At 50.1% G+C, this 25,626-nt stretch overlaps 1 protein-coding gene across 2 annotated transcripts in view; it reads right to left on the bottom strand.

Moving 5' to 3' along the window:
• Positions 1-25,626, bottom strand: part of LOC122373239 (tyrosine-protein phosphatase 1-like) — a 63,282-nt gene that overhangs the window by 27,804 nt on the left and 9,852 nt on the right. The window contains exons 2-3 of one of the 2 annotated variants that reach the window (XM_043351103.1): positions 23,306-24,303; positions 2,960-3,326 (exon numbers count right to left, since the gene is read on the bottom strand). In XM_043351103.1, coding sequence (XP_043207038.1) covers positions 2,960-3,326; positions 23,306-23,541 — 603 coding nt within the window. In that variant the 5' untranslated portion in view covers positions 23,542-24,303. Of the gene's footprint in view, positions 1-2,959; positions 3,327-6,040; positions 6,967-23,305; positions 24,304-25,626 lie in introns of those variants that run through there. The other variant, XM_043351110.1, reaches the window with a different exon arrangement.

Below are 25,626 nucleotides of genomic sequence, written 5' to 3'. Positions count from 1 at the left end.
GGGATTCAAAGCCACGATTATGACGTCATTCAGCCGTAAAGAACAAAGCCTTCCTGTTGAGTGCTGAAAAATGCGGTAGCACCCCACCGACAGACCGGGATAAACTAGTTTGATGACGTCACGACCGGAAGATTGTGAAATTGACCGCGGTGAGGAAGGCGCCGTCGTTTTTGCCCCAAGCGTAAACAAGTCTGTGAATGTGTCGGTGTGGATGATTTTGTAATCGAGACACTGAAGATTGAACGGATCTCAGATTAAATCCCCTCTCACGTAAAAGGTTGTGCTGAAATGTTGATAGACTGTGGACTACTTATTTCATTTACTTGCAAAGACGTAGTATACCTACCTTCAGACAGACATGTGCATGGATCCGAGTGATGATCTCAGTGGATCTCGAAGCAAACTGCAGGTTAAGATCTATGATCCCACCGGATCCGGCGAGAAAAATTTATCCTGGATTTATGATCTCATAGGATCTGGCGATAAACGAAGAACACGGATCTATTATCTGAGTGGATCCCGCCATGCGCAACATTTGAAGCCAGGTCGTCAAGTGTTTCTATGTCAATAAGTGCCACAAAACTATGGATTATGACGTTCAATCTCATTAAATCACTAATACAGAACGTTTGTGAGTTGCAACAAGTGATTTTGGGGGGATTTCTGTGTTGACAAAAAAAAAATGAGAACCTATGATCTCACTGGATCTCAAGCAAAAAATAAGACTCGGATCTATGATCGCACCGAATCTCTCGATAAATTTAAGAGCTGGATCTATGATCACGTCGGATCCGAGATCAGGATCCGTGGGATCAGATCCTAGATCCAGTTTCTTGGTCACATGCACATGTCTGCCTTTAGGCACAGTATTTTCCATCATTCTCCTTAGCCCTCTTTTTATTAGCGGACGCCAGCATATCCGCCAGCCTTCTTTGTCCCTCATGGAATATCACACTATGAATCGCGATGATTGAATTATTGCTATCGATTCCGGCTTAAGTTATTTTTTCCTTACATTAGGCATTGTCTTGCATCTGCACAAGCCACCTGGAAGATGTCTATCTGGTATTTTTACTGCATTAACAACGCCTTGATGTTGATTTTCCAAGGCATAACATTGAACTGCAGTGGCGGATCCAGGGGGGGGCAAAATGGGCATTTGCCCCCCCCCCCCCCAACGGCATAATTTTAACATTACGCCTATGGACGATGCATGGAAAGAATCGATAAATTGTTATGGTTTGCCCCCCAAACCTCTGAGCTGGATCCGCCTCTGTTGAACTGTCAACCATAGGAAGGAAAAACCAATATCTGGAATAAACTTTAAAATAGCCAGTCTTACCGCCGCAAAAAAAAAAACAGGGAGTGCGTATTGCGGGCTGGTATAAAAATAGCCAGCCCGATCCTCCGAGCGAACGACCGTTGATAGAAGATACTGGGAGGGTGACCTTTGGCAGCTGAAGGTACAGATGAAACGTGTCTTACAAGGGTCGAGTCTCGTCTGGGCTTTCAGCTATTTCGCTAGTCAGCGGTCATTGTTCCCCCGTCCCCGGGTCACGCGTAGGTATTATACTGAAAATAGATCCTAGCAGCAGGCAATTGGACAAAAGGCACTGTTGATGTCTTTAAAACATAGATATACATTTCTAACATTCAGCCCACGGAAGATATTATTTATGATTGTTGGGACGGGAGTGTCCCGTTGGGGTAGACCACCCAGATACTAAACGGTCGCGCACGCCAGAGGGGTGGGCTGATGGGCTCCTATGGGATGTTGGAGCCGCCCTCCAGCATTTGTGTGGTCATGCCGCGGTGGCCGGTGGCCGTCAGCCCAGAACGAAAAAGCTATACCACGCAGACTTATATTGTATACAACAATATAAGTCTGCGTGTTCAGTGACACAAAACTTTCGACACCAATGATGTGTCCGACTCTGTCTAGCATTACGAGATCGTTATATTATGATCTTGCTGGTCGATCATGATCAGCGACATTTACACAGCTCGGTAGTCATATCATCTCTGATTGTGGGTAAACAGTATAGCCATGGGGACATCGCTCCGTCGGGCTTTGTTATTCAATGATTTAGCTGTATCCATTTGTCACCTTTAATTTTATACAGATTTAACTGTTCTTTGGAGCAATGCGAAGAAAGAAGTTCTAACAGAGATAGCAATTCAACTAGCACTAGCTAACCATTGCAAAGCTATTACGTTACCGCCTAGCCGTGGCCTAGCAGTAGCCATTGATCAATGGACATGCTGAGGAGGGCTGTCCGGCGTCCGCGCTGCTTGAACTGCGACGTGTTAAAGAAATGAAGCTTCAGTTTGTCATACTGCCACCAGAGTATCCGGATCTCCGAGCCACTGAGCTGCACGACGGGACGCAAATAGACATCGACTGAAGCCTTCATTCTCATCAATCAACAAGGAAATATAATGATCAGAGGAAGATCGCTTGATGTTTGTAATCGATTACCATAATCAGAGCTATCAGCACCTACAATGACTTATATCAAGGTAAAACCATAGAAGATCTGCCTAGAAGGGAATCCCTCAGGTAGAGCCGTGGAGGCAGGAAAACCAATGTCCAAAAACCGAATCATATCCGGTGTATCACCCTTCAAATGTCTTTCTTCGTCACATCACTTCACGAGAGGAGTCGTCATGAGGTGCGCATTGGCGCTTGATGGCAGTGAATCATAGCGGGTAAATACGGGTCATGCGGTACAGTCTACCTTCAGGCGTTCGATTGCCCTGCCATCTATGAACTGAAAGTAAAGTGTCCAAGTATTGCGCCCCCGGCGGTCTTAGAAGCGTTCGACAAGGTCGATACAACTCTGAAAGACCCAATCAATATCGTAGAGATATTTAAGGTGTAGAAATATCTGCAATCCATAAATAGTGCATAATCTGACACAACTGTAACGCACTAGCATTAGTATGCCGATCCACTCACCTCTGCCAAGTCCTGAGTGACTGAGATGACCACTCTGTGGCGGTCCTCCTCCCTGACACCGTCCTCCTCCTCCTCCTCCTCCGGCTCGGGCGTGCCGGGCGACGGCAGGTCATCCATGACGTCAGCAGTTCCCGAGTCGACGTCACTCGAGGCAGAGTCGTCGGCCTCGGTGGCCGGCGGCGTCTCCGGCCTGGCGATCACAGCGCCATCTGTGATGGAGAGGCGCCGCTCAGAGGGCGCCACTGAGGCCGGTTTGAGCGGACCGTCTGTGATGATTGGGGCCAGCTTGTGAGGCCCCTTGGTGATGACTGTTGAGGTGACCTTCTCGACCATCGCTGCGGGAAGTCGGTCCACGAAACTGCCCTCACTGAAACGGAAGGAACGGAAGTGTCAATAAGTTACAGTAATTCGTAGAAGACTGAAAATAAATGATGCAATTTAAATACTGGTGATGTCGCACGAGATAAGATATTTGAGGCCGCATTAATGAATGTAGCCTGATTTGCCCGTTTCACTTTGACAAGACAATTGAATTATATAGTTGTAACGGGAAAGATGATACACACTAAAACGCTTCTGGTTAAGCAATGCAACAACGAACACATATCTATCAGGATAAATGAACATTCTCAATCGAACTCCGCATCAGATGACCAGTTTCATCAGTTCAACCAGTTTGGTTGCATCTCCGGCTGCGGTCGTGCACCAGTTTAGTCAGTCAACAACACAACCAAACCCACAGACCCAGCTCAGAAGCCCGCTTATTTCAACTCCGTCTCTACCCCACAGTCCAAACAGGCACCACATGCTAACGGATGAGCTCATCCCGGCGCGGCGCAGTGGGTCGCTCGTTAGCAGCTGATGTGTGTCAGCTGATGTTATCACATGATATCAGTGGGCTGATGATATCAGCAGCGGCTGAGCGAGCCAGCCAGCCAGTTTATGGGTCGCCCATCATGCGTGTGGCGGTATGAGACAGCTACTTGAGATCTGTATCGGTAAAGTGGGAGTCGGACGCAGGTCGGTCTGCAGGTCAAGTGAGGTGATTAAAAACGGTCAAAACAAGGGTTGGTAATTTGGTGTTGTGTTCGGAGGTGAACACAGTCAAAAAGGCCCAGGGGACGTTCTTATTTTTCAAGAGAATGAACCGGCAAACAACTGACAAACTAGTGCAGGCAAGGCAACGGACTGACAGCTATTCTTAGATTGCATCACAGGGATAAATTAGCCGACATTCTTAGGTTACACGAGAGACAATTGAGAGCAGAGATAGACATTCTATTGCACTGTGTTAATCAAAAGTCCACGATGTGTCGTGACCTGCGTGTCAGCTGCCGTGGGAACCGGTGTCGCCAATTCGTGCGGTATTCGGTATCCATATTTATTCTTCTTGTCCTGCTTAACTGGTAGCAATGTTCGGTGCTCCAATAACTAGCTTTATTACGAAACTTTCTCAGTGTTTCAATTTTCATTTCACACGCTGGATTTTCCTTGGAGAGATATATCGTTACCTATAATAACGTCTAACAGAATTAGAAACATTAATATTATTTTGTGTTTAAATCAAGGTGTACTGCTGGCCATCAGAACTTTTGCACACCTGCGCGGTTAATTCGGTCACCTGTGACCTTTGTGCACGTGCCGGACGTTAGACGCGGTCTATAGGGTCAGAGGTCAGCCGACTCACTCGGGCGCTGATGTGGGAACCGAGCACCTGCTAGGCACGGGTTCATCCGGTTGTATGACAGAACTGACAGAACAATTACAGACGGTCTCAAATAATCTCGTGTTTTAAGGTGTCTTTGTTCTGATGCAAACAAGTGTATACTTATAGTGTTTTCGACACACTGAAGTGGTCGTGCCGATGGGCCCAATCTACAGCTTTCTGAGTTTCAATGACTTTGTTATCAAGGTATCCTTACGGCACTATTTAATCATAGCACTCCTACCCTTTAAATGATAGCATATCGTACAGCATCAGAATAAAGCAGATAGCTTATCTGAGATCAACTCTGTTGTTGAGATGACGAAAACACACATTACCAAGTGATGCCAGGGCTGTGTGGTTATCGACCGATGGTCAATGAGCATTGGCCATTGAATTTACTTTGGCTCAGTGACAGAGAACGCTACGGCAATGGCCTTGGCTAAAACAATCGCTCACCTTATAGTTACAGTGTAGACCTCTACAACTGTTAGCTTTAACTGTTGACCGGTAACTGTTAGCTGTAGGTCTATGAATCTCAACAAATAGGAAATCCAGCGCAATTATTTAATTGTTGATGCTGAAATATTTTATTTCCAGTGGCAGCACGCATGCTCAAATACGTAAAATTAAGGCCGACCCTCCTCATGTAACATAAGCTTGTAAATGGCTTGAAATATTGATCGACATACAGTGTATCATTTTTTGCGGAATAATGTCCAATTCTGTAATATATAGGATTCGAGGAAAATTAAGTATCATCGGATGCTAGTAAAAAGTGCACATGCTGTACATCGCAGCATACGTGGGCTATCAATTTAGGTAGGTAAGCCGGCATAAACATTTGATGCGACCCGTTTTAGCTCAATACGACTATACCATGTGTGTCGACTATCAATCTGGTTCATAATTTTCTGAAACCGATTCCACATGTGTGTATTCGTTTCATAGGTGGTGTTCATTTGCTGGCTAAAGGTACGAGTAGGTTTAATGAAGCAAATACGTAACATGAGAAGTGCGGATGGAGGGGTTGGAGCGTCATAACCGAGCGCTGTGCGTAACAATCGTAATTACGGACAGTCTGCTGACGTAATGTGTCGCATTATCCATGATCATTAGGTGGATTATTGGATAGTGCAGAGCAATTTACCTATGGCTAATGGATCCAAAGGGAACGCCCAGAATACGGTCTGGAGATGCCCAATAACACCGATGAAATGCAGCCACACTATTCGAAGAAGAAAGTCTATACGTCACATCTCTCACACAGCACTTCACAATGGGCCGCTTACAAAGTTATTTGGTGTGCAAGTAAATCAGATTCATGTCTTTCCTCACCCAGTACCAACTATTCTTCGTCCTATGTAGTTTCTCACCTGTTGGATTTATTTATATGCTGCTGCGAGGAGGCTGCACCCCGGTCAAGGTCTCCGTCAAGCTCTTTGGAACTAAATGATCTCGGCGGCGTCGGAGCCCTCCTCTTTCTCCTTTTGGCAGAAGTTTGCCTTGAACTTGGACACGAGTGACTGTTGTGCTCTGTGGCTGCTTGATGAGAAGTTGGGGCTTTTCTAGCCTTCAAAGACGCTCTTACGGTTTGGTGGGAGACTATCGATGGTTCAACGGAAGCTGTAGAGGTCTTTCCACAAGGGCAGCCTTGCCTCGCTGGCTCTTTTTGTCCGAAAGAGCAGCCAGGCCCCATCAAAGTATGGCCTGTCCCTTCAGGACACCTTTGCCCCTCGTTTGCAGTGAAGCCTTTCTCTTCCAGGTGGCTGTTGCTCCCATCTGCAGCAGTTTCTGGTGGGATGTAGCTCGGACATAGCTCAGCCTGACATAGAACTAGTTTTCTCTGTAGGTAATCAAACATGTCCCGCATTTGTCGAGACAGAGAGCTAAAAGACGGACGGTTGGACATAGTTTTGTGAAGGTCTTTCGATAAGCAGATCAGCCGACAATCGTTCGGGTATTACTCGAGTCAAGTCGAATTGTCATCAGCAGACCTTATTCAGCGGACGCATTGGCATCGGTCAGTCATTTGACGAAGAGTGGCACCAACGGCTTGGCATGAAAAGTTGACGGGAAACGAGCTCAGAGTTCCTTACACGTGCGCTGACCGTGTATTGTTGAAATGTCTTGACACGCATCACCCTTGGTTTTCAAGTCACGTGCACATAACCTTGCTCGATTTTCTTCGTTTCACAAGGCCGCCGGATTTACAGCTCCCGCCAAAGATCACCGATGCACAGCCGTCCGACACCGGCAGTCCTAGCCTCCCCACCACCGCACGCCCACGAACGGCAGTGGCAGCAGCTTTTAGAGCTCACCATCAAGCTGCACCTGCAATCAGACCGTTATCGGGGCGCCTGCCAGCTATCGGCGCTGATGGGCCGACCAGAGGAGCCGGTGACGCACTGTTGACCTTCGTGTGGTGTTTGTGTGAGAGCTGAAGGTGCTACAAAACGAGACGGTGATAAGCTATGGCACGGATCGGAATGGTACAACACGGTCGGCACGGGCCCGGACAAAGTTGCATGACACCGGACTCGGCCCAACATCGGGCCTTGGAGTAAAGCGAAACGCCAGTCGTCATAATGCGGGTGAAAATAACGCACAACGACAATTTGTTCGCAAGCTTGTAGCATAGGTAACCAAATGGCATATAACTTCAATATTTGTGATGCATCGTGCACCTAAGTCATCACATGTCTCAGTCACAAAGTGCATCATAACAGTTAAAATTCAAATCAGTCGCCCTCAGCCGTTAAGCATCTCACATCTAACAGGTCACGTTTCACGTCACGTCAGCCGCGTCTAGGTCCGTGTGCTGACCGTCGTAACGGTGGCCCTCACTGGCCGTGGGCGGGTGGCGTGTCTTCTCAAACAGCCCTCGTGAGAACTGAACCACATGTCTGGTAATAATAGCCCTTTCCGTGCTGGCAGAGTGGCACTTCACGCAGCAAAAGTCCACAACAGACAGATCAGGAGATATTTTGGGTCACTGTGCCTACAGAACGGAAATGGTTGCTTTGAACTAGGATTTGGTTTGGGATAGAAATCCAACACTTCTTAGATATAATCGTGTCGTGACATCTACATATTAATGATCGAAACGCGGAGACATTTATTACGCAGTACCCAATTAAAAGCAAACCAAACCGCCTTCTGAATCACATTGCTGCAGCTCCATTCAGTTCTCAACATATCTGCGATCATTTTCCTCACTTTTCAGCGAAAATCTCAGAACGCTTACGATACAATTTCCGGACATTGATGACCCCTCATTCATCAAGTTACTGAATCGGCCCATTGTTATCGAACGATATCTTCACGATATTTGTGAAAATCTCGATTTCGCTCCTCTTCCGTAGCACGATCGTGCCGCACGTCGTGGCGCAACTGTCGCCACACAAAGACGTGGCGACGTCCGGTGTCGCCACGGCAGCACGCCATCTCGCAATCCGAGCAGCGCAGCACCGCAATCCGGACTGTGGTTGCACTGTCCCAGCGGAGCCGAACGGCGTCGGCACGGAGCACGGAGCTCTGTGACGTCACTTCCGGCACACTGTCGGTCGTTTTCCGCAGGTGAGGTAAGTGGGCTAGATCGACCGATAAAATTGCCGATTGGCGAGTCATTTTTAGAGTTGGTTCTGGATGGACGTGGTTGTCACCCCGTGTCGCGCTGGGAGAGGGTATAGGGAGGGTCTGTGACCTACCCGTGGAGACAAACAGGTGAGCTGAGGAGTGAGGTACGGTGAGAGGGTGAAAAACAACAGATAGCTGCGTGAGGCGAAGTGAGGTCACCAGCCAGGCGAGACTGAGAGCTGCCAGCAGACGACTGTCGAGGTCGTATACCGACAATGGAACCGTCAAAGAGACACACAACCCAGGTGTTACCACACCATAGGAGTGTCGGTCACAGCACAGCATTCTTGTAAGCGAGTTGACGATAGAATGACCGATAGCAAGAAAGGAGGACCAATGCAAAGGAAATTGCAAAGCGAGACGAGACAAAGACAGGATAAAAAGCAAAAGAAATAAAGAGAGGAAAGCCATGAAAAGCACTATGGACCCACTGAAAAGTAAGAGGAGCGGATGACAGTCGCCTTAGAGCAGCACGAACCCAAGCCTGAAACAGCCCGTGCGTGTGCTCGTCGTTGCCTCACCGAGCGAAGAGCGTCGTCCGGAGTTGCGTCATCGGAGGAATCATAGAGCACCGAGCGGCCGGAATATGACGTCAGTGGGAGAGATCTGTATCTTCATCACGATACGAGAGACCGTGCGAAGCTGGCTGGCATCGTCCGATTCAGGTACCAGTCGGGGAAATTCGGGTGTTGATTGTACATAGAGCGATGGTAGCATGATACGGTGTGAAACCGGTGTGATAAAAAGTGATGCCGATATGATACAGTGATACCTGCAAGATGAGGTAATACGATACATGTTGTAGGATGACCCCAAATGTAGATGCAGTAGTGATTTGCTGACATTTGTGAAGCTGAAAGTCAATGGATATCATGCTGTGTGAAAATGCACCGTAATGTTTGCGAAATTCTGCAATAACGTATTAACATTGTTATGGACCTCATCCGTCACGACAGAGAGATGCATTGCTAGTGATTAGTGAAATGCGACATTCAGGGATGATACTGGGGCGATGCTGATGCTGATATGATAAGAGCATTGCAATATCAGTGCAAGAGACAGCGTTGCAGCATTATGGAAAATGCCGATTTCCTGACACAACGGCGTCAGCAATGAGAAGTAGATCGGGAACAGTGAACACCTTTGCAAATATATCGATAACGAAGAAGCTCTGCATGGTCTCAGCCTTGAATGCGCAATGTGCACGCTCAAACTGACATTCGATAGACTGCATGGGTGACATTTTCCTGATAAAAGAACACCCATCCTTAAAGGCATTGGTGGTAGTTGCTATCAATTAAATACGGAAATAGTCAGGGCGGTAAGGTGTGTAAAAGGCACACAGCAAGGCAACAGGTCGGTTGATCCTACATACAAGGAAAGCTGCTATAATTCATAGCGTGTCAGGTTTGAACCAAAGGCTATATCGTGAGGAGGAAGATTGATAAGTTAAGAACAGGAAGTTGAGTTGGGTACGCTATACCACAGAGCGATCCCGCAAGGTAATAAATCCACCCAATGCAACAGGGACACCCAGCCAAAAGCCGAACCGATGTAGCACACCAGAACGTGAAGGATTACATTGATGGATGAGCGTCCTACACCATCAGCACGCTCAACAAAATTACTCCCATCACACACAGGCCCGGACGATCTGATTTACAACTAACGCATCAGTGTGCTCACGAGTCGTAACGAAGTCACATTCAGATCACATTGGGGTCGCAGAGAGATCGTCACGGGTCGCGGCGGCCATCAAAAGGTCACCGAGAGGTCAGTGAGAGGTCAGCGCGCCGCGCCGCTCCTCTTGGACCTCCCCTCATGATGATCCTCCTCCCGACCGAGCGCCGAGCGTCTCTCGACCGAGCGCCGAGCGGCGGAGCGACGACCAGACCACCCGACCGTTCGACTTGGGTCGGCGGCTGGGCCGGCGCGGCGGGGGCACTCACTGGAGAAAGTGGCACGGGGCGGAACACAGGTCCGGGCAGCGAACAGGGCCGCCGACTGACAAGCGACAATGGAGTGAGGTGTCGCGTGTCTGACGTGCTGACGGCATTTATCTCAGTGACGGCATCTGACGGCATCTTTTATAGATACCGTCAGAACACACAGGAGACGTGTGACGAGTATCTGATCGACGAAAGTCTGGTGCATTGTTATCTAACAGGTGCTTGAGGCGTGATCCTTGTCGCAGCACGTTTAAAGCTGTCTGCGGGATGCTATCATTTCGTACTAAAAATCCAAACAGAACGTATGTCTTTGTTACTTGTTTTATATATGAACAAAGGAAGGTCTTCAGACAAGCGGTGGCATAAAATCAATGTCGCACCGCGTTGGTCCGGCGTAATTGTTTGGCCCGCTTCTGCAAAATTGGATCGCTATCGTGTTCACGTATTCCAGAGCATGTTATCTCCACAGCCACAAAAAAAATACATGACCTACAACAAATGTGGGTTCTCGTAAAACTGGTTCTTCAGAAAAACATACCTACCACCTATCTCCAGTTTAGGCATTAATTAAAATCAATCGATTAATTATCGAAATCCATTTTCCCTGTGTATTTTTGCCAGATTCTGGCAAACCTTGGGCAAAATGTCTGCAAAGCTGAAACATTCAGCTACTACAAATCTTATCAGATGAGGTCGATTTCACTATAATTCGTGTTCGTAAAAAAATGCGACAGCTATGTCATATTGCGCGTAGGCTTCGGCCGGCAAGCGAGTGCGTTAGCGAATGTATTTTATTCTAACTGCACACGGTTAAAGGGACCCTCCCACCTTCAAAAAAGTTTATGAATTGGCATGAAAGTGATGTCGCTCGGTTCAGAAAGAGCGAAAACGAATATCTACCAAATTTCACCGAAAAATATTCACCGGTTTTCAAGATATTAGACTTTTACTTTTGTTTACTTTTTGGGATCTCCGCTGTTCCTAGCGACTTTATTTAAAAGTGCGGCATTTGTTGCGCGCAACGCAGCATATACCACCGCGTGCTATAAAACGTTTTAGTCAAACATTTAACGGACGTTCGAAAGCCTGATGACGTCATCAGATTCCCGTAATGGTTAAGAGATAGGGACCACGCTGGTCCCACCCTGCAAGTAAAGGGAAGAAATTTCTTGAACACCATAAAGCTGCGGGGGTTGCGACCAGGATAAATGGTGGTTTCTGAGCCTGGCCGCAAACTTGGCTATCTCAACTCAAAACTAATGTTAACCCTCGCCGGACCTATTGGTTTTCTACATACGCGCCGGCCGAGGGGGGGGGGGCGGGTACGACCCCCCCTCGCCGTTTCGCCCCTGGTGGAGCTAGCGCGTCGCGGAAAAAACGAGCGTGTGCGCCGTTACAAGACGCAGAGATTGGTACCCGATTTTAAGGTCCTAGGTCAACCGGTGACCTCTGAGGTCAGGTCAAGTGCCCCAAGGTACGGTTCAGTTTTTCTTGAATAACTTCGCCAAAAACGGCCGCAGAGCCGCGATTTTGGCAGCATCGTGTTCGCCTCGCTCAGGCGCGTCGAATGATATACTTTTTGTTCGGGTCAGGTCAACTTGGGGTGTTGACCTCAGGTCAAGGTCAGGTCAGCACCCCCAGGTCACGAAGTTGGTCGAAAGAGGTCATGTTGCATATCATTCGATTCGGCAGGTCTTCCGGAGTCCATTGGTGGCTTCCGCGACTCGCTAGCTCAATTTGATCAAGAGTTATTGACGAAAAACTAATTTGACCTTGATGACGTCATAAATGACGTCACGCAAGGTCAACATTGCAAAAGTGACGCATCTAACCTTGCAAGGAGTGCATCAAATCACGATTCTGTGTGCTTGAGATAGTTGGAGATCGTTCCCGGCGCCAGAATAGCAGTTTGAATTTTTGCCCATTGACTTATAATGGTGAGGTCACGAAAATGACCTGACCTCATATGACCTTTAGGAAAAATCCGAGATATACAAATTGTGAGACTCATAATGGATACTAGATCCTGCAAGTTTCATTTCCCTGTGACATCTCCTCTGGCAGTGAGGGCGTTGCGAAGTTGCGACATCTGAAGACCGTGCAGAGGTTCACTTATGACGTCATAGGTCAGTGACCTGACCTGACCCAAAAATGCGGTTGGTGTCAAAAGATCCGGCTTGAATCAAAGGTCAGGTATGCCAAGTTTCAGCTCTCTATCGCCAGCGTGTTCGGAGCTATCGCGAAAAAACCCTATGGGGGGCGGCACCCGCCCCCCCCCCCCTCGGCCGGCGAGGGTTAAGGTGGGAGGGTCCCTTTAATTATCAATCGATACATGGGTAACATAATATCCAACTGAGCAGCCCCTCCAAGAATTGACTTTGTAGAGTCTTGCAAACCTTACTAACAAATGCCCTGGCTGTATTCTACCTGCAGGTCACAGCCAGCGTCCCATCTCAAGGCGTCCCCGGGGCAGCATTAGCGCGTGTTGGGGCGTAGGAGCACGCCTCTGCACGTAAACACTGTCGTGCCGGCGTGCCCCGACCGTGTTTTGGAGAGACGGTTTGGGGTGCGCAGACGGATTTAGACCAAGGTGTGTGGCGCTGCGCTGGTGCAGCGATGATGAGAGAAGGATCGACGGAGAAGCGAGGGAGAAACGGAGGAGTGTTGGAGGAGTGACGGACATGAGAGATGTAGAAGGAGCCGTAATTGAGAGTGACGGAGCAACTGATGACTGAAAAAGAGTAACGAGGAAACATGAGATCGGGTGATGTGCTATTAAAATGAAATGGTTTTAATTTGGGCAGCTCAAGCGTCAAGGGACTTTGTTCATGAAATCATTCCCGTATCGGTGGTTTGGTGAAACAAAATCCATAGTTAGGTATTCTAATTCACCATTGCTGCTGGTGTGCATGGACATGGAAAAGGCCCTGCACCAGCTACAAAGTATTCTTGGCAAATCCGGATCCATCCACCCAAGAGCAGATCTAATAATCAGAATGTACCGGACTTGGAACTCGGTCGGTGACAGCTACAACTTCAGAACGATCCATTCTCGTGCCACTCTCAGGATGATATCCGGTTCTAACAATGCCAGATACTACGAAAATGCGTTTACTAATTAGCATCAAATAACGCAAGCTGGGAAACGCAGGCTGTTGACCTCAAAGCGAAATACCAAAGTGAAGATCGGAAACATTTTTGATGGCAAGATAAGACAACTACCAATACGTCAGTGGCCTCTAGATTTGCATAGCTGAAGATGTGTTCCTTGACTTGCGATATCCTCACTTTTGAAGCTTTTGGTCGCATTGTGTTAATTGGAAAGGGAAAAACAGTGAAGTGATGGTCCTTAGGGACCTTCATATTTATCCGGTTCAAGTCGAACTTATTAGCATACTCGGCATTTCGCGGGACGTCTCTGATGCTCGCTGTCAAAGCTACATCGACAGGAAAATGCGGTCATTGAAGGCCAACACAGTCCAGGCATAAAGCGCCCGACTGGACCTCGATGAAATTCACCCCCCCCCCCCATTGTTTGCCGTATGTCGCCGTTTCTAAATAGCTGAGCTCATTCAGAAGGAAGATTAGTCAGCAAATGGCCTGCTGTTGGATGGAAGGAACCGCGTTTCTACCAAAGAATGGTGTCAAAAAACCAACGGTGGGGCTTGACAATGAGTCAATTATGGTGGTAGTCAGAAATGAGCACCGTTTTAGCTTAATGCAGTCAAGCAATCATCCATTTCCAGCTGATATAGGCACATAGAGACGAGCGCCAATTAACTTTGTAATATATGCGTGTGCGCGTTTGCAGAGGCACTACTACACGTGGTAGGATACTAAATCATATCCGGATGAATTACGCCATCGGGGTGTATTTTACGGCCATCACAATTTACGTCTCGTAACGTGTCGTCTCGGGTCTGAAAAATCCCGACCGTCTCTGCCACGATCCGGGCGCCGATTAATAATCGTCGGCCTCCTGATTATGAGGTCGGATCCGCCTCTCTCAGTGTCCCATCATCAATCAGAGACGACACAGAAAACACGGGCGAGAGAGCAGCCGGGCCCGAGCCGGTGCGTCGCTCTTCGCCGCCGGTGAGCCGTCCATCGCCGCTGGTGCGCTGCTCCTCTTCGCGCGGCGCCAGTGGCCGTGAGGGAGAAACACATGTGATGCGACCACCTTCTGTGTGGACGACTCATCTCCGACTAATGTGTTATCGCGGTGGGCCAGCGGGCGATGGATGGGCCTACACTTCGGGAACATGGATGTGATGATATAGAACACCAGACGTGATTATTTCGTCATACTGAATGGAGTGGGTCGATTAATGTAGTATCGGAGAGAAATTTACAAATAGTGCGTGCCTATGACTGATTTGGTCTTGGGAACCGCACGAATGCTATCAGACGGTAAATATTGAATCGGTAAATCAGTAAAGAAAATTGAGTATTGATGCTTCAGGTACACATCGGTGGCTGTTTATCACAAATGCCGGCCTAGCGTTTATCATTGACCGTAATATTATACCGTGACTAGAGCCAATTCATTATTCAGTTAATCGGACGCAAACAGGGGCCAATGTCAGTAGGTATGTCAAATTACATATGGTTTCACTTTGCATTATATACTAAAAGTTCTATTAAAAGCATACTTATGTCGATCAATATTCATTCATAATAGTAACAAACAAATGCAATAAATGTCGCAGCGTAGCGAAAGGCGTATGTGCCTCACTGAGCCACACAAAACTACCCAACATTTAGCATTGCCGACGATTGCCTGTCACCCCAAAAAGCTCACTGCGGCCCATTCCAGGAGACAAGGGTGTGGCAGTTTTGTAGCTGCATGAGCTCTGGTAATTTTTACTGCCGGTCGTGTGGTCCCGTTTTTACCTCTGCTGCCCACCAGTCAGTACGGTTCGCTCCATTTGTGGAGCGTCATGCACCAACCACCGTCGGGGCGCGTCCACCGCTCACAAAAACACCAACAGGACGCTGCAGTGAACAGATGCAATCGCCGTCAGGGCCGCGGCAGCCGCAGTGGTTACCTCACAGGACGCGGCAATCATCATTACAGGAACCACGGAGGCAAATGAGAACGCAGTAGCCTTTGTGAACTCTTATTACTTGACTTATAGAATGAAAGTTTTTACATTTTAGTGTCTTCTATGGGTTTCGTTTTAATCAACACTTGGAGTTGCGAACCAAGTGGCCATCAGCGAGTAAGATTCGTGAATGGATAGTAACGTGGCGACGTTGAAATGGAAATGAGCGGGAGCATGGTGAAAGACTGATGCAAACACTGAAGACACACTGAAGAACACTGAAGACCAAAAACTAGCGCACGAAAGTAACTGCGGCTGCGTAACGCGAGCCGTGCGCGAGCGGCCTTCGTCACGGTCGGCGTTACAAGTTAATTATCCCGACCACCGCACATTGGCCATCAATAGACCGCCCGATCACCATTCACCGAGCCTGACCACCGGTCACCGGGGCACGGCTGACCAATCCGACCAATGTGGTCAGCCGTCGGTTCCGCTACACTTCCCGCCGACCCGGCTCAGGGTCAGGTCGGAGCCAATATTTTCTGTCTCACTTGATAACTGGTTAACGACTGCCGTTTGCTGGGTCTGGGTGCTGGCGATTTCCCACCAGTCTGAGACGCTGGCAATGACATGTCATGGCCAGCGTCAGGCCATGGCCAGTCAAGGTCTGAGGAACTGGAAGTCGGCTGGCAGCGATGGACCAGCCTCAACCAGCCTTTGGGGCTGGACCCAGGATACTGACTTTCCCAATCTTGAATCCAAGCCATCAAAACTAATTGATCCAGCATTAGACCATTCACTCATCAATTTTTGTCGGCTCATGGGCATAGAAACGGAGCAACAGCTTGAGCCCATAATACCGATCAACGTAAATGCAGCCCACAGACCACAGGTCCCTGGTCAGGTCTGATCGGCATGGACTACTGCACTGCCAAAGCACCAAGGGCAAGCGAACAAGTCGTCCTCCCGGTCGCTACATATCCGTTCCGTCAATGGAGGCCCATTGGGTACTGGTACGCTCGGCGCTGGTCCCACTCCCAGCTACCCACTACCCAGTGTGGGTCACACGCCACCACGCCCACAGTCGCGCGGCCCGTGCGGTTCCCATCGGCCGCGTCAGGCTCACGGCTGGGTCATGCTGACCAGAAGCATAACGAAACTGGCGACAGGCACGGCTCCTGCGCTACTGTCTACCGCCTCAGTTTGACCCAACGGCCGACTTTTACACCCCAAATCCCTACCAGCTACCAGTCTGAGCGCCACTGCCCATCCGGCAGCCGGGTTCAATCCCAATCAAATCCCGCTCATTCCGGGAGGTCGTCTGCTGCCGCTGGGAGAGGTCAGTGACCTTAATCCGCAGCCCACTGAGCTGCGCACGAAAACATCACCGGTGCTGAGCCGAACGGGACGTCTGAGCTGCTACAAATCGCCGCGTGATGCATGCAATTGGACCAGACACCAGTCTGACTCGCTGGATCGGGCATGCCCCGCTCTGGACGGGAAGTTAAACGTGGTCAGTCATTGTTGGGTTTGAGGTGACTAGTACGTATAATGGAAGGTCACTGCGCTCCTGCTGGGAAGGATGCTGGATTTGACTGTCATATGCCGTTGTGGGTTGGACTGCTCAGTCGTTCAGTTCAGCGGGCTCGCCCGGTCCTTTGTAAACTCCCACAGAAGGACCGGCCGCGGATGGGTAACCCATATACGACTCGGGTGCTGCCTCGGGCTGTGTCCCCATTCCTCGGTGCAGCGGCCACAACAAACAGCCTGGTGGCGGCCGGTGGGTGGTTTACCGTCCCAGAGAGCGGTAAAGGGGCGCCGGCTGACGGCACAGCAGAGCCTAATGAGCGCGGTGTAGAGACAAAGGGCCGACAGCGGTCACACGTCACTGACGGACCACCAGGGTCGCCGCCGTTGCGACTATCGGAGATCAGCACACGTGGTCATCGATCCCAGCTACAGCATCTGTATGGGCGCCGAAAAATGTCAGTGAGATTCGACGTTGACTCCTACTGCTTTTCATTTCCTCACGCTGTCAACGTTTCAGAATGTCGCCAAATATTGACGAAAATTGCTAAACGATGCCAAATATCAAACGTCACTCAACATCTAAGAATGAACTTCATAGAACGCCGCCAAAAGCATTCGAACTCTTACTCAAACATCTCCGAAATACCTCCAAAGGCCGCCGACCGTCGCCGCGGTCCCTGTCGCCGCCGGCGGTATAGCCGCCGCTCGGAACAGGATGTGAATCGAACGTCGGACCGGTCTGCTGCCGAGCAGCGTGAGCGCGGCCCAGCGACCCATTTCCAATGGCGAGTCGGATCAGCGTGAGGCGGACCAGCGCTGGGGCGAGCCGGCGGACCAGCGCTTGAGTGAGCCGGCGGAAGAAGATGACGGCAGGAGAGGGGCGAGGTGGAGGAAGGCGTGTGGGTGTGTGGAGTAGGCGGGGTCGGTTGACGCGTATTAATGAGTGTGGTGGGCATGAGAGGGCATGCCTAAAAGGGCATGAATGTGTTATATGGGCACAATATCGGAAGGCGGAAGGAGATTGAAATGCTGTTAGTATATGGTTTCTGCGAGAGCCGTACGCAGCTCTGCTATGGGCAACAGTGCAGAGATAAATTGAAAGCCGGACTTAGCGTGTTACTTAGCCTGGAACCAGGATAGGAGCAAAGAGTCTAATCTCTAGTAAACCAGGTAAACTGGGTCGGAACCGGGATATCCCTGTCGGAAATAGGGTAACATGGAGCTGGGACCGGGACTGGGACAGCCGGCGCTGTGTACCACCTAGTCTGTGGTCACTGGTAAACCGCAGCGCGGCCGGCGCGGCGGCGAGCAGTGACGCGGCGCGCTGCCGGTACCCACGGGATGGACTCGCTGATATCGGGCCATCAGACACGCAGCGCCGCCCGCGCCGCCGGTACCGGGCCGAAGAGGAGTCATTGGAACCATGGGTGGGTAATTTGGTGGTCAGAGACCCAGTCTCATGGGAAGTGAACTCAGGAGGCGGGGCCCGGCAGTCGGCGATGAGTTGGAATTGACTACGTCCTGCCATACAGGTGATGGTTTTGAGCACGAGCAGGCGAGGGCTTGGTTGGGAATTGGGATGTTTTGGTGACACTGACGGCTTTAGCTCAGCTTTTAGCTCCTCAGCGACCTCGGGCAGTTCTCAGAGCCGTAATTCAGCCAGTAAGCACGGAGCTGTCAGGTCACCTGTCCACGGTGGCTGCTCTGAGCCCGACGAGCCGCTTTCCAGCGCCCCGGCCCGGCGCTGATGATCCTACCCAGGTCTGGTGGACCACCACCTCCCGGCCAACCGCGAGCGACCGAGTTATCAACCAAAACAGCCGACTCATAACCAGAAACTGTGTGATTCGGACGGACCAGTTGGTCTGAGGTCTCTTCTGATCCACTTTCACTGGACGAGCCGGCGATGTCTCAGTCTGAGGACCCGACAGTGACTGGGCGGCTGGTTATTGGCAGACAGAGGTGTCTGATTGACCCGCGGCTGCTGCTGGCTGACCTGGATTTGCTGCACCACGGGAGGCGGTAATACCGTTACGGCGAGCCCCGGTGGCGGCGTATCGCGGCAGCGTCACACCCCGGCTGTTTGGTGTTACCCGGCGGTGAGTTTTTACACGGCACTGCGTCATGGTTGGCTAGGAGCACGCATCGTGGGCCATTAACATCTTCACATCATTTGGAGGGAGTATTCGTCGAATCTTCACATCAATCAAGATAACCGTTAAGTTAAATATGACTGCTGGATTGCAGGTGCAGCTATATACCTGCATGGTGAAGATGCTGCTAATTCAACGGATAGAAAGGTTCTGTGATACAGACGAATCGGGTTAAATCCGATTTAGATTAAAATGTGTATGGCGGTTTCATTCGGGCCTTGGCTGTTGCAAGCCAAATAACAGATTTATGTCATGGTTATGCAGACATATTATGTAGAATGCAAAATCTTCGGGAGCATCCTGGGTTCGGTAGCAGAGAAGCATAAGTTAAAAGTGACTATGAAGTTAATGGAACAAAATTGTGTTTATTACTATACATTATGCATTTACATACACACATACATTATACATTTTTGTGGATGATGGATCTCAGGCATACATTCCAGCTAAAGATAACGCATCATTAATTAGCAATAGCATATTCCTGACCATGGGTGGAACTTTCCCAGGGAAGTTGGTGGGGCAAAAAGTCGTCAAATCTATAATGTCCGATTGTTAAATTAGATAAAGTGCAACATTGAATCATGTTTTTCATTACAGAGATAACATTTTGTATTACATAGACATTTCAAAGCTCCTCAATGCGAAAAGATTGGTTTGCTAAGCAACAAAGTCCTAAAAATCAGCGTAAGTTGGTGGGGAAAAACGTTTAGGTATTGGTGGGGCATGATGGCAAGTTGGTGGGGCACCCGCCCCACCAACCGAATAGGAAGCTCCGCCCTTGTAATCCTAACGACAGCAAAGGGATGCATTCATGGAAGTTTGATTGACGGCGACTTATCAAGAGTCTTTCCATGGACGGGGATTCAATAATCCATCGCTAACGTCAGAGAGCCGCCTCTTGAGCTCTTCATATGTCCTCAGGGACACTGCGTGATTTCGATCAAATGGTCTTCCATGCTATAAAAGGATTATTATCAAACCCATACAATAAGATATTTATGTCATAAAACCTACACTTTATCATCTGTAATGATGCCGAATAAGCAGGGATAATGACTAACATTCAATGACTGGCATGTGTCCATAGTCGATATCTCATATATCCTGACTGAACAGTGAACACCTGCACTGGATCGGGGTGGGGCCTGACGGTTCTGTGTAACCGGTACCATCTGGTCCCTCTATCACCGATATTGGCCGTGGCACTGAACCGGGTCGAACAGGGAGAGGGGGGAGAGGGGGAGAGGAAGGGAGGGACGCCACTGCACCAGTGCGTTTGTTTCGCAGCACGGCGGCCCGTTCAAATACCGCCCGCCCCGTCGGCGGACAGCGGCGACCGGAAGTGACCAACTACCGGTGCGGTGACTGGCCCGGATGTGACGGTCAGCGTCACACGTGTCCCCTGCTCCCCTCCCCTCCCCAGAGACACACCCGGCTCTTCCCATCCCAACCCAGCGAACGAGCGCTCATGTCTGAGCGGCATGTGCCACTCTCAACATTCTGTCCGCTGCAGCTCGACACAGCTCTCGACAAAAGGGAATGCTCGACTCGGTCATCCGGTGGGTTGGCTCAGTCACCCTTCACACACTTATTCACGGTCTATTTTCCGTCTGTAATACGTCGCTCATCGACATTTTCACTGATGTTATTCAGTGAGAATCATGTTCATTCCTCACCATAGCGATAGAGTTCGATTGGCTTGTGATCATAGTGCTCTTTCAGCGAGTTCAGTGAGGATGAGTTTTTACTTCATCGCTTCGCTTTTCAGCGAGAGAGAGTGGTGAACGAACCGGTAAGATCGCTCCTGTCATCCAGGAGTGTCGAGTGGAGAGAGGGAGAGAGAGAGAGAGGGAGAGAGAGAAATTCTCTTACCGTGTTGGAGTCATTCCTATTCCAGTCCATTGATGGACTCATTCCACGAGTGCCAGTCAAGCTTAAAAAGCTAACGTCGTCCCAAATTCCGAAAGAGCGTGACCATTTTCCAATGCCCAGGGTCTAGTATAGAACGACTCAAATTTACTTTAGGCTCTCAGACTCAATTTCTGGCTTATTCCGGCCCAACCAAGGCTGCGAGACTCTGATCAGGATCAGATGGGACTCATTTCAGTTCGGTTTCAGCTCGCATGCAGCGTTCGTGGGTCATGAGGCATGTGACATGAAATACACATGAATATATGATCTCGCAAAAATGACATCAGCGGCTCAAGTTAACCTACGTCCATGCTGAGTACCAACTGGCAGCCTGAAGTCGAACCGATCAGGGAAGAGACAGATGCGTGAGGACTGAGGAATGCCTCCCTGAAAACCGTCAAGTCATTAGGCGGCCGCGGTACACTGACCGACAGCCGATCTGAGCAGCAGGAACGTCAACGGCTTCACGGGCTGAAGCCGGCTCTACGGGACTGAGGCCGGCTCCGAATTCCCGTCATCTGTCGGTGCCAGGTGTCGGCGTTCGCCGATCGACACAGCCGACAGACGAGGTCACGGCGTGCCAGGACGTGTCATTGCGTGTCATGGGCGCGCGTTACTGACACGCGAACAGCAGTCTGACACCGCTACTGCGACCGACAGTCAGTGACGGGCCGTTAGAGCAGGGCGCACGCCAGCTGAGAGGAACAGTTAGGACGAGATACCAGCACGTCACTCTGCTCGGCTATAATGGTAGATGTAACCCTAACCTTGCAGTCACTGCATTTTTTTCTAGAGATAGGGGTTATGTTCGTCAGATGTGGCAACGTTGCTAATGATAAATATGTACATACAATGCCATGCAGCGTAATTTTTGTTATTTCCATGTTTATGATTTCGTTCGTTTTTATGTTTGAGACGCGATAGGCTGAAGTGAAAGCTCAAGAGCGGTTTTTCAAGTAAACGAGGAAATACAGGATAACCAGCTATGGAGTTCAAGCAACACTGGCCTTTTCTTTCTGGCTTGACATGAATGATTAATGACAGTAGCGGATCCAGGGGGGGGGCAAAATGGGCATTTGCCCCCCCCCCCAAAACGGCATGATTTTAACATTACGCCTATGGACGATGCATGGAAAGAATCGATAAATTGTTATGGTTTGCCCCCCCCCCCAAAAAAAAAACTCTGAGCTGGATCCGCCTCTGATTAATGAGGTGCTGAAAGGGCCTTAAAAGGAAATCGGCACATGTATAATGTGTAGACACCGTTACGCGGGAAATAAAATGAGCCCACAATGGTTTGGCACCAATTCACAAATCTCTAACGGAGCTCTATAGAGGCAAATAGTCGGCCCGCTGGCAGCCACTGGCACCGATTAGGAGTGATTGTCACGCCCACCATGTCCAACAAGCGTGAATAAGCTGTGTAACCAGGCCACTTCTGAGTTTCCGTGAGCTTCCTTGGTACCTAACTGGTATGGCCATACCTTGAAAACATAAGCCAAATTATTTGCGAAGGGACTAATTCATGCTGATTGCCATGTCAATAAGTTCCCCGTGTTATTTGTGATGGACAATTAATAAAGCAAACAAACTATGCATCAATGCGCATTGCCCAATATTCGCATTGTAAGTTGCCTTTAAACGGCAAGCCCCTCTCTCTGTTCACTGAAATGAGGTAGGCGTGAGGGACAGAGCGATGACCAGGATGATTATGAGCCGCACACCTCCCTGATCGTGGAGAGAGAGAGCGTGCTGCGAGCTGCGGCGGCCGGCGGTGATGCGCGCGGGGCCGGGAGGGGTGAGGGGAGGGGAGAGGAGGGGTGGGGGTGGTCGGACAGGTCAGGTGGCGAGCGCCCGGCTCAGCGGCCGGCCAGAGAAATCGGCCACGTCAGACGGCCCACCAACCCCGCCCCTCCCTCCTCCCTCCCCCGGATATCCGCCCGTGCGCGGCTGTTACTAACTGCGAGGAGACGGTGTGTTGGGACGTCTCTGGCCGGAGGGCCTATAACGCCAGGTGCCGCGGGGACAATGAGCAGCTGACGGATCTGTTCATTGAAAAACGGATTCTAACGACCTAAGCGGAGCTGAGCCCTCCAGTTCGGCGGCGGGACGGTGTATTCGACATAAGCCGCAGACGACGGCAGGTGGTGGATTCCTCCTCCTTGGCCCGTTTAGCCGACCAGAAGGAGGCGAAAAACGGCCAACGACTCGACTTGACTCGAGCGGAAGAGTCTGCGGCTGGCTCGGCAGCCGGCGCAGAAAAGACGCACAAACGTGATGCAGACACGGGTTCTTTCAGCTTTATAGCCGAGTCCGGAACAGGCTGCAGCATGGAATGGTTGACTGATGTTTTAAGTACAGGCCTTTCTGGACAATTGACCCGAAGAAGGAAGCCTCACCCAAAGCCTCACCTGAATTTGGCCGTGGGTGCGCAGAAGACGCGCGGTAGGTCCTGCAGCAGGCCGGTCACTTTGGGCACCGCTGCCGAGCTGAGGTCAGCCAGCTGACCCCTGAGCTGCGACCCGAGGCCGCTGACCTGACCGCGGAGCTGCTCCAGCGCCAGCCGCGAGCGGTGGCAGCAGCCGAGGGCAGAGCCCAGCGCCGGCCGCGGAGTGCACAGCAGCCGCGAGTAGGCCGGCTCCGACATGATGCTGCCGGCGCGGAGAGCTGACAGCCGTCAGCAGCCGTCAGGAGCCGACAGAGGTGTCAGCGATCCACAAACAGGTCTGCTTTGACGGGACCGTCTTTCTTGAGCTAATCACAATGAAGTCTGGTGGATAGAGCGCCGCACTTCGTCCACGCCTCCACTTGATTCCTCTCAGATGCACAGCACTGAGCTGTCTTCACGCTCGGCTCTGCCGTCTATTGTCGCCCTCCTGACACAATGCCCGAGTCCGCTGCACTGCACTGGGCTCTTAGCCTCTTTCAGTCCACGAAGCACGGCGGCGAGATCCACTCGATGCGGTTTGAGTGCAGTCCGTGTTAGCAGTCCTCACACAGCCAGTCACACAGATCCAGTCCAGTCACAGTCCAGCTCATCTAGTTCAAGTTACAGCTCACACCACAGTTCACTGTCCTTTTGATAATCCACGCCGCGGCACTCCTTTCAGCACAAACATCTATCAAGCTCACAATCTAACCCGTACCGTCCTCACTGCCCACACAGCGTCTCTTGTCAGTAACCTCACCCCGTCAGCACCTTTCCGGTCGGGCACCAGGCCTCCAGCCGCAGGCTCCACGCGCGTACTCCCTCCCGTGGCGGCGGCCCGGCGCGACTGGCGGCAGCGGCGGCGGTGGCCGAGGGTGGTCGCGCCGCTGCCGCCGGGTAACGGACCGGCCAGGCCAGATCGGAGCGGCCGGGTGCCGCCAGTCCTGGTCGGCAGCTGCATTTGCTGAACTGCGAGACGGTCTGAGGAGGGAGAAAGGGAAGGGGAGAGAGAAGGGTGAGGTAGGTTGCGATAAATGTGAGCTGTCTAGCCTGTCTAGCTGTCTAATAAGCTGGGTGTATGGAAGCCGCAGGCTGTAAATAGTGATGAAAACATCATGAGAATAGTGTAGTCTGCAATGCGGCGACATGAATTTCATGCAATAAAACGAAGCGTAAGGCTTATTATTGTATTTGACAGGCCGAAAACAAGCAATACTCGCAAAGCATTGGTTGCTTCAATAAAAATGAGGATGAGACGGTATCACGGTGTATTTGTGTTTTCAGGTGTTCTGTTGTTGAGCCACTCTTGAGACGGGAGGCAATCCGACGTTCTCGCCACTCTGCACAGCAGCAACCAGCCGAAGAAGGTATTAGTGGCCCGCACCGCTGCGTAATTCGCCGGTCACGCGGGATGGGGCGACATTTACACCCTGTCTAACCCCGAATGACAAGACCCCGTACTGAGGCGTCCGCGAGGATCTGTTCAGAGCAGCATCCGTGTAAACATACCAAACAAACAGTGACATTGCTAAGGCAGCCGTACCAGCAGCGAAGATCGGATATACGTTCGCCGAATTTATTTGTCTTCTTGTCGCTGTTATCCTTCGTGCAGTGCAGTTCTCATAAGCCAACAAACCGACTGAGCCTAAGCTAGTATCGGATAGAGAGCTTCGCGGCATGGTGTTGCAAGACCTCTCAGAGAGCTAGCCGATACTCCAGGCCAAATCTCGCGGCTTTATGTAAGTGCATCTTCGCTGTTACTTTTTGCTTAGGAAGTAACGTCGAAGGAACCTAGGAAGCTGTCGTCATTATTTGTTACTGCAGCCTCCTTCGTAAGTTATCCATTTACGTCTATTTTTATGTTTATTTAACCGAAAGAAATTACAAGTCGATACTCAGCCAACATGATTTTACACAGTACATAACAACATCTGAGTAGATATGTGCGGAAAGCCAGAGAATATCGTGTTCATGTGATGTAAATCTCATTTGCTCATATGGCGCAGAGGAAGTTGACCGGACTAGTGTAAGGCCTACCATTTTATTTTACCTCTGACTTCATCAGTAAATTTAGGAGGTATAGTGCTGAAGGACCCGGAGTTACTGCAGCTATTGTCAGCTATGCATATGCTCATATAAATGGAGGCTATTATGCATAAAATACCGATACTTTTATGTAATTCAACAACTATGTCTTTGATTAGTGAATGTCCATCAAATTTATGAGACAGACAATTTGTAAGCGGATGTCAACAATGTTGTATTGTATTGTTACCCGTTTCAATGTATTCGAGCTTCTCTACC

The sequence above is a fragment of the Amphibalanus amphitrite genome, unplaced genomic scaffold (assembly GCF_019059575.1).
Source record: "Amphibalanus amphitrite isolate SeventyFive unplaced genomic scaffold, NRLGWU_Aamphi_draft 000038F_arrow, whole genome shotgun sequence".
In the NCBI taxonomy this organism is placed as follows: Eukaryota; Metazoa; Arthropoda; class Thecostraca; order Balanomorpha; family Balanidae; genus Amphibalanus; species Amphibalanus amphitrite.
This window is presented reverse-complemented; position numbering and strand designations above follow the sequence as displayed.